General features: G+C 48.9%; 1 protein-coding gene across 1 annotated transcript in view; it reads left to right on the top strand.

The window, feature by feature from the left end:
- The first annotated feature begins 5,155 nt into the window (after positions 1 to 5,155).
- FAM131A (family with sequence similarity 131 member A) overlaps positions 5,156 to 13,370 on the top strand; it is an 83,848-nt gene continuing 75,633 nt past the window's right edge. The window contains exon 1 of the mRNA XM_077290109.1: positions 5,156 to 5,425. Coding sequence (XP_077146224.1) covers positions 5,386 to 5,425 — 40 coding nt within the window. The 5' untranslated portion in view covers positions 5,156 to 5,385. The remainder of the gene's footprint in view (positions 5,426 to 13,370) is intronic.

Raw genomic sequence — 13,370 nt, 5'->3', positions numbered from 1 at the left:
TAGGCCAGTCTGAAGAAATGCGTTTTAGGGCACGCTTAAAACTGTGGGTATTGGGGATTAATCGAATTGTCCTGGGTAGTGCATTCCAAAGAATTGTCGCTACACGTGAGAACTTTTGGAGACAGGAGTATGAGGTTCAGATTATTGAGGATGTTTATCTTAGGTCATTAGCAGAACAGAGGGCACGGGAGGAGTAGTAGACAGACGAGAGAGGAGACATAGGGTGGTGCTGAACTGTGGAGCGCTTTGTGGGTGAGAGTGATAAGCTTATATTGAACTCTGGAGTGGATGAGTAACCAGTGCAATGACTGGCACAAGGTACAGGCATCGGTGTAGCAGTTGGTAAGGAATATGATCCTGACTGCAGCATTCAAAACAGATTGGAGTGGGTAGAGTTTAGTAAGAGGGAGACCGATTAGTAGAGAGTTACAATAGTCCAGACGAGAATAAAGAAGGGCTACAGTAACTGTTTTTGCAGAGTCGAAAGTAAGAAAAGGTGGAATTCTAGAAATGTTTTTGAGGTGTAGTTGACAAGAGAGAGCCAGTGATTGGATGTGGGGGTGAATGAAAGATCTGAATCAAGTATTACCCCAAGACAGCAAGCATGTTGCTGGGGAGTAAAGGTAGAGCAAGATAGGTAAATGGCAATGCCGAGCATAGGTAGGTTAGTGGAAGGAGGAAACACAAGGAGTTTGGTTTTTGACGGGTCCAGTTTCAGATGGAGGACATGATGTTGGAGACAGCGGTAAGACAAGCACTGGTGTTTTGTAATAATGCACAAGTGATGTCAGGAGTAAAGGTGTATAATTGGGTGTCATCAGCATAGAGATGGTACTTGAACCTACTCCAATAGGGGCAGTATACAAAGAGAAGAGGAGTGGACCTAGGACTGATCCTTGAGGAACCCCGACATTAAGAGGAGAGGAGGAGGAGCCAGCAAAAGATACAGTGAAGGAGCGGTCAGAGAGGTAAGAGGTGAACTAGGAGAGAACGGTGTCCTTGAGGCCGATGGAGCGGAGCATAGTGAGGAGGAGCTGATGATCCACAGTGTCGAATGCTGCAGAGAGATCCAGGAGAATCAGCAAGAAGTATTGACCATTAGATTAACCTGTTAGTAGATCATTAGAGACTTTAGTCAGGGCAGTTTTAGTAGAGTGTAAAGAGCGGAAACCGAATTGTAGAGGGTCAAGAAGAAAGTGATCTGAGAGATAGCAGATCAGACTGGAGTGGACCAAGCATTCCAGGAGTTTAGAGATGAAGGGAAGAGTAGAGACAGGTCTATAGTTAGCGGCACAGTTTTAGTCGAGGGATGGTTTTTTAAGTAATGGATGTAAGTGGTGACAGCTGGGGAAATGGACTGGAGGAGATGTGAGGGAATAGGGTCACTGGTGCAAGTAGTAGGGTGAGAAGATGCAAGGGGTCTGATGACTTCTCCAATGACTGGTTCAAAGACAAAGTGAGCTAGATTCAGTGGGGGAGGGAGGACAATGCATAGTATGAGGGGATTGGGAGAAAATTTCCTGTTGGATGTGGTCAATTTTTTTATTTGAAATAATTGGCCAGATCGTCACTGCTGAGATCCGTGGTTGGGGCCTGCCCTCTTGAATTGAGGAGGGAATGAAAAGTGTCAAAGAGACGTTTAGAATTGTTGGCTAGTGAGGTGATGAGGGTGTTGAAGTATATTTGTTTGGAGAGGTGAATGGCAGAGTTGTATGTTTTAAGCATAAACTTTTAATGGTTGAAATCTCCGGCCAGATTGGATTTTCTCCACAGACGTTTGGCACACCTGGAGCACCGTTGTAGGAAACGTGTTTGCAGCGTGTGCCAGCGTTGTCGCTGTCTGTGCCAAGTTGTTCTATGTATAGGAGGTGCAGCTTCATCCAGGGCACTTTGCAATGTTTCATTATAATGTTTCAGTGCAGAGTCAGGACATGAGAGGGAGGAGATTTTGGACAATGATGACTGCAAATTCTTCATAAGTTTCTGGGTATTAATGGCACTTATATTTCTATAAGGGTGGAAAGGAGGGATGTCATGAGCATGGTGACAGTTATTGACAGAGAATTAAAGGGAACCTGTCACCTGAATTTGGCGGGACAGGTTTGTGTTCCCGGAACACAGCAAAATACTTCCGGGACATAGTGCACCAGCGCATGCGCACTAATGCTTTTCGGCTTTGCCCGCAGTTGGGCAAAGCATACTGCGCGTGCGCAAGGCAAGATTGCGTTGCGCAGGCGTGTACTACAGAGGACACAGCATGAACTTCAATCCAATATCGCGGCCAGCATGCAGCCAGCGGGTAAGGAAAGGGTGAATCAAACACCCGAAAACCCCGCCCATATGACCGCAAACCTGTCCCGCCAAATTCAGGTGACAGGTTCCCTTTAAAGAAGGTTGTGGTCAGAGCATGGGAGTGAGAAGTTGGTAAAATCATGCAGTGAGCAGAGCCAGGAGAAGACCAGGTCCAGGGAATTTACATCTTCATGCGTAGGAGAGTTAGGCTAGTTTCACATTTGCGGTCGGGAGGGCTGCGGATGGCAGCGTACTTCCTCCTTGAAGCCCCGCCTACTCTTCGCCTACTTCTCCATGCGGCCTGCGTTGCTCTGCCTACCTATCTTTAACAATTTTGCTTTTCCGTGCAGTTGCCGCACATGGCAAATCGCCGCATGCGGATGCATCCGCATACATGCACGTCCCTGTGTACCCATTGTTAAAGATAGGTGGAAACCCAGCGTTTGGTGACATCCATGACTTCCAGCAGTCATTGCCTGCAAAGGTTTCTCCACAAAGTATAACTCCACATCAAAAACTGCAACTGGTATTTTGTATGACCTCCATGATTTTTAAGGACAGCACTAAGTCTTCTAGGCATGAAATGAACAAGTTGGTGGCATATTGCAACATGCATCTTTTTCCATTCTTCAAGAATGACCTCTTTTAAAGACTTGGGTGGTGGATGGATATTGAAGCTAAACTTGTCTCTTGAGAATTCCCCATAGGTGTTCGATTGGGTTCAGATCCGGAGACTTATTTGGCCACTAGTGATGTGTCGTTCGCGAACAAGCCGACACAAAGAGCCGGCTCCCTGCTGTGAACGATGGGAGCCGGCACACCAGTGAGAGCCACTAAAATTCCTGAATGGCTCTCACTGGGCGTAAAATCCCGGGCTTCGGCATGTGTAACTCCGCCCACCTGAGCACACCCCGCCCACTCTTCAAATTAATTAGCTCTAAAGAAGTGGGCGGTGTTTCTGCGGTAGGTGGGCGGAGTTTCGCACACCTGAATAGATATTCAATAGGGATCCATTTAGGATCCAAAAAGAGCCGGTTCGTGAGCCGAAAGAGCCGGCTCTTTTTGGTGAGCGGAGCCATGAGAGCCGGATCACGAAAAAGAGCCGGACTGCGCATCACTATTGGCCACTGAATCACTTTCACCCTGTTCTTCAGAAATGCAACAGTGGCCTTAGATGTTTTGGATCATTGTCATATTGGAAAAGTGCACATCTGCCAAGGGCACGGAGTGATAGCAGCATCTTCTCTTTCAATCAAGAACGGTACATCTGTGACTTCATGATACCATCAATGAAATGTAGCTTCCCAACACCAGCAGCACTAATTCAGCCCAACATAAGGACACTGCCACCACCATGTCTCACTGTAGGCACCAAGTATTTTTCCTTGCATGCCTCAGCTTTCTCACACCATACAGTTTTGAAGCCATCAGTTCCAAAAACATTTATCTTGGTTTCCTCACTCTAGAGTTCCAGTAGTCTTCACATTTTTTTTTAGCTTGGGACTTGGCAAATTGTAGATGGGCTTTTTTGTGTATAGGCTTTAGGATTGGCTTCCTTTTTGGATGATGCCCATACACACCATTCCCTTGCAGTGTACCCCGTATTGTGTCATGGGAAACACTCACCCAAGTTTCACTTTTTATTTCTTTAGCTAACTGATGGGAACGCACCAGCAGGGAAATGTTTAACTTCACAGAAAGTCAGCTGTGATCCTGTGCTGCCATGTCAGTATACTCTTTTGTGTCCTCACCTGCCCAGGAGATGTGGCAAGATCAGACCATGTTCCTGCACGGTCAGACACAGCCATCACACAGCAGGGGCACATTTATAAGATTATCTCAGCATAGGGACATTTGTATTTAACACATCCAATTGTGGAAGCTATTATTATTCCAAGATCTATTGAATGTACTTTATTCGTGACACATCCAAGAATTACCTCCTTATTCTAATTTAGAGTAGGACAATAATGATATTAACCCCGCCACTTATTTACACCACCGGGGAAGTTCTAATTAGCAGAAAACAGGTTTAAACTATTTTCTCATATGTAAACCTGGGATATGCCTTACAATCTGAAATATGTCAGCGGCGGGCTAGGACGTCCCATGGACGGACGGGGGTGTATGCATGTGGGGGGCTCTGGCTCTCCTATTTATGCCCCTGCCGCCATTCCCCTGTAAGGAAAGGAATACATTGATATCTATATTATCTGGGTGTTACCACTTAGGTGTGGTGCTTCAGAGCTGCTATTGCATGGATAATACAAGCATTTGCTAAACCAGTCAGGAGAGGTGACGGGAACCAAAATGGTTAGGAATAGTGTGGCTTTATTATTCCTGTCTCATTCTCCAAATGCAGCCAGCCACTGTTCACAGGGAGGAACACAAGGTAACATAGACTGAGGCAGCATTTGGTTTGTCTGTTACCATGGAGACACATTGGTATGCACAAGAGCTGTAGACAGGGCTGTTTACTAAGTTTGCAATAATGCACCCCACCCAATGCACACAAGAATCTGGGGGTCTCTACTAGGTAAATCAGGTGGTGGGCTGCCCTGAGCCACTAGGTGTAGCTAGGGGGCTTTATCGTATTTCCTGACAGACCAGCGCCCATGTAATTGGCCCCATAATTATCAGCCAGGCTGAGAGGCTCCCCTCATCCCCTATTATCAGGGAGCACTTCCCAAGGGACAGGTCAGCACTCTCTCCTCCAGCACCGCCATTTCTTCCGTGTGGGCAGCTCCCCGGTGTGTGACCAGCTCCCCGGTGTGTGACCAGCCATTGCTTCTCCTCATTCCCCCAATCTGTCCCCGGCCCCCTCTCTCCCGCCCCTACAATAAGGCGGCACAGGGTGTTGCTGTGGATGCTGTAGTCGTGGAGGGGCAGTGACGTCACGGTCTCCGCTCATCAGCAGCTGCAGCTCCGGGGAACATAACGGGAGCAGGGACGCGGCAGTCTCCCCGTTCTCAGCGACGGCCCCTCGTCCTTACACTGGGGAGCGGTTCTTCAGCACAGCCGGGCTCCTCAGTCACCCAGAAACGCGTGTGCCCGGGTCCTGTGCACTGTCGGGATGTGCCCGGACTGCTGAGGATGACTATGGGCTGTATCGGGAGCCGGAGCAGCGGGACCGGTGAGAGGAGGGGGCGATGTGTGTGTTCTGTGGAGACATGGAGCAGTGCTGCCGGGTCTGTGCCTGTCTGTTCTGTGTGATGATGATACACCTGATGAGCAGAACGGACAACAGCCTCCCACTGCAGTGCACGCAAAGCTCTCCTCTGCTGTGCTCTGCCTGCACTACTAGGGGATGCTCTGCCTGAGGGCTATGCCCTGCCTGCACTACTAGGGGATGCTCTGCCTGAGGGCTATGCCCTGCCTGCACTACTAGGGGATGCTCTGCCTGAGGGCTATGCCCTGCCTGCACTACTAGGGGATGCTCTGCCTGAGGGCTATGCCCTGCCTGCACTACTAGGGGATGCTCTGCCTGAGGGCTATGCCCTGCCTGCACTACTAGGGGATGCTCTGCCTGAGGGCTATGCCCAGCCTGCACTACTAGGGGATGCTCTGCCTGAGGGCTATGCCCAGCCTGCACTACTAGGGGATGCTCTGCCTGCACTACTAGGGGATGCTCTGCCTGAGGGCTATGCCCAGCCTGCACTACTAGGGGATGCTCTGCCTGCACTACTAGGGGATGCTCTGCCTGCACTACTAGGGGATGCTCTGCCTGCACTACTAGGGGATGCTCTGCCTGAGGGCTATGCCCTGCCTGCACTACTAGGGGATGCTCTGCCTGCACTACTAGGGGGTGCTCTGCCTGAGGGCTATGCCCTGCCTGTACTACTAGGGGATGTTCTGCCTGCACCACTAGGGGATGCTCTGCCTGCACTACTAGGGGATGCTCTGCCTGAGGGCTATGCCCTGCCTGCACTACTAGGGGATGCTCTGCCTGCACTACTAGGGGGTGCTCTGCCTGAGGGCTATGCCCTGCCTGCACTACTAGGGGATGCTCTGCCTGAGGGCTATGCCCAGCCTGCACTACTAGGGGATGCTCTGCCTGCACTACTAGGGGATGCTCTGCCTGAGGGCTATGCCCAGCCTGCACTACTAGGGGATGCTCTGCCTGCACTACTAGGGGATGCTCTGCCTGCACTACTAGGGGATGCTCTGCCTGCACTACTAGGGGATGCTCTGCCTGAGGGCTATGCCCTGCCTGCACTACTAGGGGATGCTCTGCCTGCACTACTAGGGGGTGCTCTGCCTGAGGGCTATGCCCTGCCTGTACTACTAGGGGATGTTCTGCCTGCACCACTAGGGGATGCTCTGCCTGCACTACTAGGGGATGCTCTGCCTGAGGGCTATGCCCTGCCTGCACTACTAGGGGATGCTCTGCCTGCACTACTAGGGGGTGCTCTGCCTGAGGGCTATGCCCTGCCTGCACTACTAGGGGATGCTCTGCCTGAGGGCTATGCCCTGCCTGTACTACTAGGGGATGTTCTGCCTGCACCACTAGGGGATGCTCTGCCTGCACTACTAGGGGATGCTCTGCTCTGCCTGAGGGCTATGCCCTGCCTGCACTACTAGGGGATGCTCTGCCTGCACTACTAGGGGGTGCTCTGCCTGAGGGCTATGCCCTGCCTGCACTACTAGGGGATGCTCTGCCTGAGGGCTATGCCCTGCCTGTACTACTAGGGGATGTTCTGCCTGCACCACTAGGGGATGCTCTGCCTGCACTACTAGGGGATGCTCTGCCTGCACTACTAGGGGATGCTCTGCCTGCACTACTAGGGGATGCTCTGCCTGCACTACTAGGGGATGCTCTGCCTGAGGGCTATGCCCTGCCTGCACTACTAGGGGATGCTCTACCTGCACTACTAGGGGATGCTCTGCCTGCACTACTAGGGGATGCTCTACCTGCACTACTAGGGGATGCTCTGCCTGCACTACTAGGGGATGCTCTACCTGCACTACTAGGGGATGCTCTGCCTGCACTCCTAGGCAATGCTTTGCCTGCACTACTAGGCGATGCTTTGCCTGCACTACTAGGCGATGCTCTGCCTGTACTACTAGGGGATGCTGTGCCTGCACTACTAGGGGATGCTCTGCCTGAGGACTATGCCCTGCCTACACTACTAGGCTATGCTCTGCCTGTACTACTAGGCGATGCTCTGTCTGCACTACTAAGGGATGCTCTGCCTGCACTACTAGGGGATGCTCTGCCTGCACTACTAGGAAATGCTCTGCCTGCACTACTAGGAGATGCTCTGCCTGCACTACTACTGCGTGAAGCTCTACCTGCACTACTAGGCGATGCTCTGCCTGAATGAACTACTAGGCAATGCGCTCACTGAGGGCTATGCTCAGCATCAACTAGTAGTGCAAACAATGACTGAGGGCTATGCTCTGCCTGCACTGCTAGGCAATGCTCTGACTGAGGGCTATGCTTTGCCTGCACTACTAAGCGATGCTCTCACTGAGGGCTATGCTCTACCTGTCCTACTAGTCGACACTATGATTGAGAGCTAAGCTCTGCCGGCATTACTAGTTGACGCTATGACTAAGGAATATGTTCTGCCTGCACTACTCGTCGACGCTATGACTAAGGGCTATGCTCTGTCTTCACTGCTATGAGATGTTCTCACTGATGGCTATGCTCAGCGTCAACTAGTAGTGCAAGCAGTGACTCAGGGCTAGACTTTATCTTCACTGCTACGCAAAGTTTTCACTGACGGCTATGCTCAGCATCGACTAGTAGTGAAAGCAATGACTGAGGGCGATGCTCTGTCTGCAATACTAGTTGGCGCTATGACTGAGGGCTGTGCTCTACCTGCACTACAAGGCGTTGCGCTCACTGAGGGCTATGCTCAGCATCGACTAGTAGTGCAAACAATGACTGAGGGCTATGCTCTCTTCACTGCTACGCGATGTTCTCACTGACGGCTATGCTCAGCATCGATTAGTAGTGCAAGCAATAACTGAGGACTATGCTCTGTCTGCACTACTAGTCAACGCTATGATTAAGGGCTATGCTCTGCCTGCACTACTAGGCGATGCTCTGCCTGGCACTACTAGTCGATGCTATGACTGAGGGCTATGCTCTGCCTGCACTACTAGGCGATGCGCTCACTGAGGGCTATGCTGTGCCTGCATTACTAGTCGGCGCTATGACTGGGGGCTATGCTATGCTCTGCCTGCACTACTGTGTGATACTCTGACAGAGGCTAATGCAGGGGCGCACATATCATTGGTGCCAAAACGGGCAAAATAAGTAAGGGTTCCACGTTAACCTTCAAATCCGCAAGCAGGTATTGTCAAAGACACAAAGAGGGGCCCATATACTGTTCTTGCACAGGGGCCCTCTTTAGTCTGTTTTTGCCACTGGATTAATGCTCTGCCCACACTACTATGCATTGCTCTGCCCGCACTACTATGCAATGCTCTGCCCGCACTACTATGCAATGCTCTGCCCACACTACTATGCAATGCTCTGCCCGCACTACTATGCAATGCTCTGCCCGCACTACTATGCAATGCTCTGCCCGCACTACTAAGCAATGCTCTGCCCGCACTACTAAGCAATGCTCTGCCCGCACTACTATGCAATGCTCTGCCCGCACTACTAAGCAATGCTCTGCCCGCACTACTAAGCAATGCTCTGCCCGCACTACTAAGCAATGCTCTGCCCGCACTACTAAGCAATGCTCTGCCCCCACTACTATGCAATGCTCTGCCTGCACTACTAAGCAATGCTCTGCCCGCACTACTATGCAATGCTCTGCCCGCACTACTATGCAATGCTCTGCCCGCACTACTAAGCAATGCTCTGCCCGCACTACTATGCAATGCTCTGCCCGCACTACTATGCAATGCTCTGCCCGCACTACTATGCAATGCTCTGCCCGCACTACTATGCAATGCTCTGCCCGCACTACTATGCAATGCTCTGCCCCCACTACTATGCAATGCTCTGCCCGCACTACTATGCAATGCTCTGCCCGCACTACTATGCAATGCTCTGCCCGCACTACTATGCAATGCTCTGCCCACACTACTATGCAATGCTCTGCCTTCACTACTAAGCAACGCTCTGCCCGCACTACTATCCAATGCTCTGACCGCACTACTAAGCAATGCTCTGCCTGCACTACTATCCAATGCCCTGCCCCGTACTATGTGTGATGCCCTGCCCCGCACTGTAGGCGATGCTCTGCCCCGCACCGTGGGCGATGCCCTGCCCCGCACCATGGGCGATGCCCTGCCCCGCACCATGGGCGATGCCCTGCCCCGTACTATGTGTGATGCCGTGCCCTGCACTATAGTCAATGCCCTGCCCCGTACTATAGTCGATGCCCTGCCCCGCACTGTAGGCGATGCTCTGCCCCATACTATGGGTGATGCCCTGCCCCGCACTATGGCCAAGCATGACTTCTGTGTATTATGACCCTTCAGACCATGAAGATAACTTTGTACAATACCCCTGGAATGGTCACTATGCTCATAGAACAAGGGTAATATTATCCATATCTTGTTACAGCTGTTGACCAGAAAAACTAAGTATTCTCTGATAAAGGGAAGACCAAAAATGAAGTGTTGTCCCATTCTAGTAAATTGTTAGCGTACAGTAATGAATGTACCCATAGAATGCCCTCCTACACAACCCATCTTGGCCAGGGGTATTTCCAGTAATGGGGTGTGAAGATGGAGACCTGAATAGTCTGTCTGAAGGGCTTTTATAACAAAACCAGGGAGCAAGGAAGAGATAGGTGAGAGTTGGTTGTGACTGACCGTGCCAAGTATCATTGAGGTCAGTGCTGGGCATCTCTGTACCTGGCATGGGCAATAATTGCCATAAGATGTACAATGCATACCTGGTATACAGAATAACTGTGTGCCATGCACAGATAGGTGAGGTAAGCAGTGCTAGCGAACCCTAATAACTATTCGTGTGAAGGTGTCTGTAAGTGTCCACAGCTTTTCTCAAGAAATTTGTGTAGACATGGCTACTACTGAATCTTGAGCTGCATAAAGGCCTTGCACAAATGATTTCATGGTAGATCTTGCTGCATGTGGTTAACCCTGGCAGTGCTGGAGAATGGGAACAATATTCTGCAGGCTTTGTCAGTATGTAGTAACTGCTCTGGCTGAGGATTGTGCTTTCTAGGCTCAGTATGCTGTCAAACGAGGATGTGCTTAATGCTTGGCAGGCTTTGGCAATGCACTTGAGGGGTTAAAGCAGTGCTAGCTGAAGTGGGCATAACGGTGCTGTGTCGGTACAGGCAGGAGATGGTTAATACTTTTTGAGACTATGTGTCACCTAAACAGTGATACACTGCATTATACACCTGTGAAAAAAAATGACATATTGATTGTGGCAATACCAGCAGGGTCTTTTCTCTCTTTCTTGCCTGGTCTGCTATGTTCCTCCTTGCTCTCCTGTGCCCTCTAACTCCGGCACATCTCACATTGGGTTGCCTTATACATTTTACAGGGGGTCACGATTTCTTCTCTTCATTATGTGCATACAATATTGTCTTGTGATGCGGCATTTTGGGGTTCAGTGACCTTTCTCCCTCCTCCTGCACTGATCTCTGGGGTCCAGGTCCCTGTGTCTTATTACCTTGAATCAGTAGACGCCTGGAGCCCTTTCTGCCCTCTCCTCCTGGGACCTCTTTCTTTCTCCTGTCCCCTGGGACCTTTTTGTCTGCACTACAGTAGAGGATGACTGTATTCTATCAGTACAGTTTCCTCCCTGCTGTTTGACATGTAGCAGTGCATGGTTGCTCACAGACTTGAGGCTTGGACACATTTGCACGCCAGTCCAAGTGATCACTGCAGCAAGCACATGGACCAGTGTGAGTAGGAGCCCTGCTCCCTGCAGATTAAGGAGACATTGAAGCTACTGTTACTTTATACCCAAGTATTATAATTAGGAAACTAGCAACGCTGGCCATATATGATGCAATTGTTGCAAATATTTAATAAAACCGCATTCTTTTTCTGCTGCTGATTTCACAACAGTGTTACAATCACACCCATAAGGGACCTTGTGCTGCATGTTTTATTTATTTAATTTTTACTTTATTTATTTTGGTGAATAGTTATTTCAAAATCATATGCCACACCAGAAAGTGTTATGTGAATGAGTACGGTAACTTCTGTCACCGGCAACCACCTATAGAAATTAATTTACATCCAGACGTTAAATCATTTCCATGGATTGTTTTTAAATGCCCCATTTTTTTCGATTGAAAGTGCATATTCACTGCCAGCTCTTATATATTTGGGAAAATTGTGTTATTGAGTACCATTAGGTTATTAGATTTATAACAGTACGAGTCCAGAGTGTGCCGGGAAACTCTGCAGATCATGGCGTTGTAAGGTTTGCAGTGCGACTACCTGGATTTACTGGATTCGATCAGGCAGATTCCTCCAGATAGTCTGATGGGCTTCTCCATGGAAGGTTTGTGTGTTGTGCAATATTGGAAGCTATGATGTATTTTTCAGTATGGTTTTCACGTTGGCACCTCTACATGGGCTTACTTTATTTGTGTACTCTTTCTGAATGATGAAAGAGACCAGTAAATGATGCATCTGAGTGGTGTGCAGTGCGTCTATAGCTGCGGATCAGTGCAGGTTACAAGGCTTTTTCTGCAGTTGTTTGTACTATGTATTTTAATTTTTCTTGTAGAGTCCCAGCATGGTGTATTGGGTCACTCTGCATGATATCTGCAGGGTTTTGCAGATGACGCATTCTTTACATTTATGCCCAGTGATCCTGTTTAGCTTAAAAACATATATCCAATTTCTAGAAAGTCTCACCCCCTTTTTTTTTTCTTTACTTATTTGCCTATGTGACTGTACCCGTAATGTACACTGAGCATCATTAGTGCTGCCATATAATAAACTGCCAGGGGAGATTGTCGCTGTGGCACCTTTATTACTTGTATCACTGAATGGTATCTGGCTTTGGTCCCAGACTGTAGTAGTAAATGGACCAAGAGATATGAGCAACCCCCTGCGAAGGACAAATAGTACCATTACAGCTCTCTGTACCAACGTCAGATGTTTTCTAGGGATCCATATTTACTAATCATTAGTTTCCTGACTATATTGAATTTTATGGCAGTACATTTACATATGGCATGCGGTGTAAAATGTCATTTTGGTTTTATATGAATACGCAAAAATGTTGTATAGGCTAACTTTAAGCGGCACATTCAGGACCATACAACCCATGCAGATGCCAAATATCCTGGTGGGCATGAACACCAAGACCAAGCCTTCGTTCAAAGCTGTTCTTTCTGGAGAGGAAATAGTAAATGTATTAATGAGAATTCACTGTTACTGCCTCATATGCATATACATTGGTGTAACATTATATGACAATACCTGAGCTGCTCAACACTTAGGGCAAACAAGGACAGCAGTGTCCTCCGAATGTACCTCTTATGCATTTACCAGGCAATAGTAAGCATGGCTGCTGTCAAGGGGATTTTCTGGTTATAAAACATTGATATCTATCCATAAGATATGTCATCAATATTATATCAGTGGGGGACAACATGTGGCACCCCACCAATCAGCTGTTATTTGCTCAAGTGGTAGCCAGATATATACACATGGTATGGAGCTGCAAGGCACCCCTCCATTCAGTGCGCAGCAGCCGCTGCCAGGTACTGCAGAACAGCTCCTATTCTTTTCTGCAATACCCAGCAGCCACTATACATTGAATGGAGATTCGCTTTGCAGCTTTGTTCCACCTGTATACATCCCGCAGCTGCCAGGACAAATAACAGCTGATAAATTGGGGTACTGGGTATCAAGACTCCACCGATCTAATAGTGATGACCATCTTAAAGATAGTAATCAGTATGTCATGACCTGACAAACACTTCGATGGGTTCTTAAATTTGACTAAAGACTGGTCTGATAATGACTCATATTCTTGCTTTGAGTAGATACAATGCTTCACAGGGAATCATCTGTCAGGAAGATTTTACTACTGAAACTAGATCCTAGTACAAGAATAAAAATCTTGTAGTAATCCAGTGTACCAGCACAAGGAAATAAAGCCACTTGCA

This window comes from Ranitomeya variabilis, chromosome 2 (assembly GCF_051348905.1).
Source record: "Ranitomeya variabilis isolate aRanVar5 chromosome 2, aRanVar5.hap1, whole genome shotgun sequence".
Lineage (NCBI taxonomy): Eukaryota > Metazoa > Chordata > Amphibia > Anura > Dendrobatidae > Ranitomeya > Ranitomeya variabilis.
The sequence above is the reverse complement of the archived record's forward strand: the minus strand, read 5'-3'. Positions and strand labels throughout refer to the sequence as shown.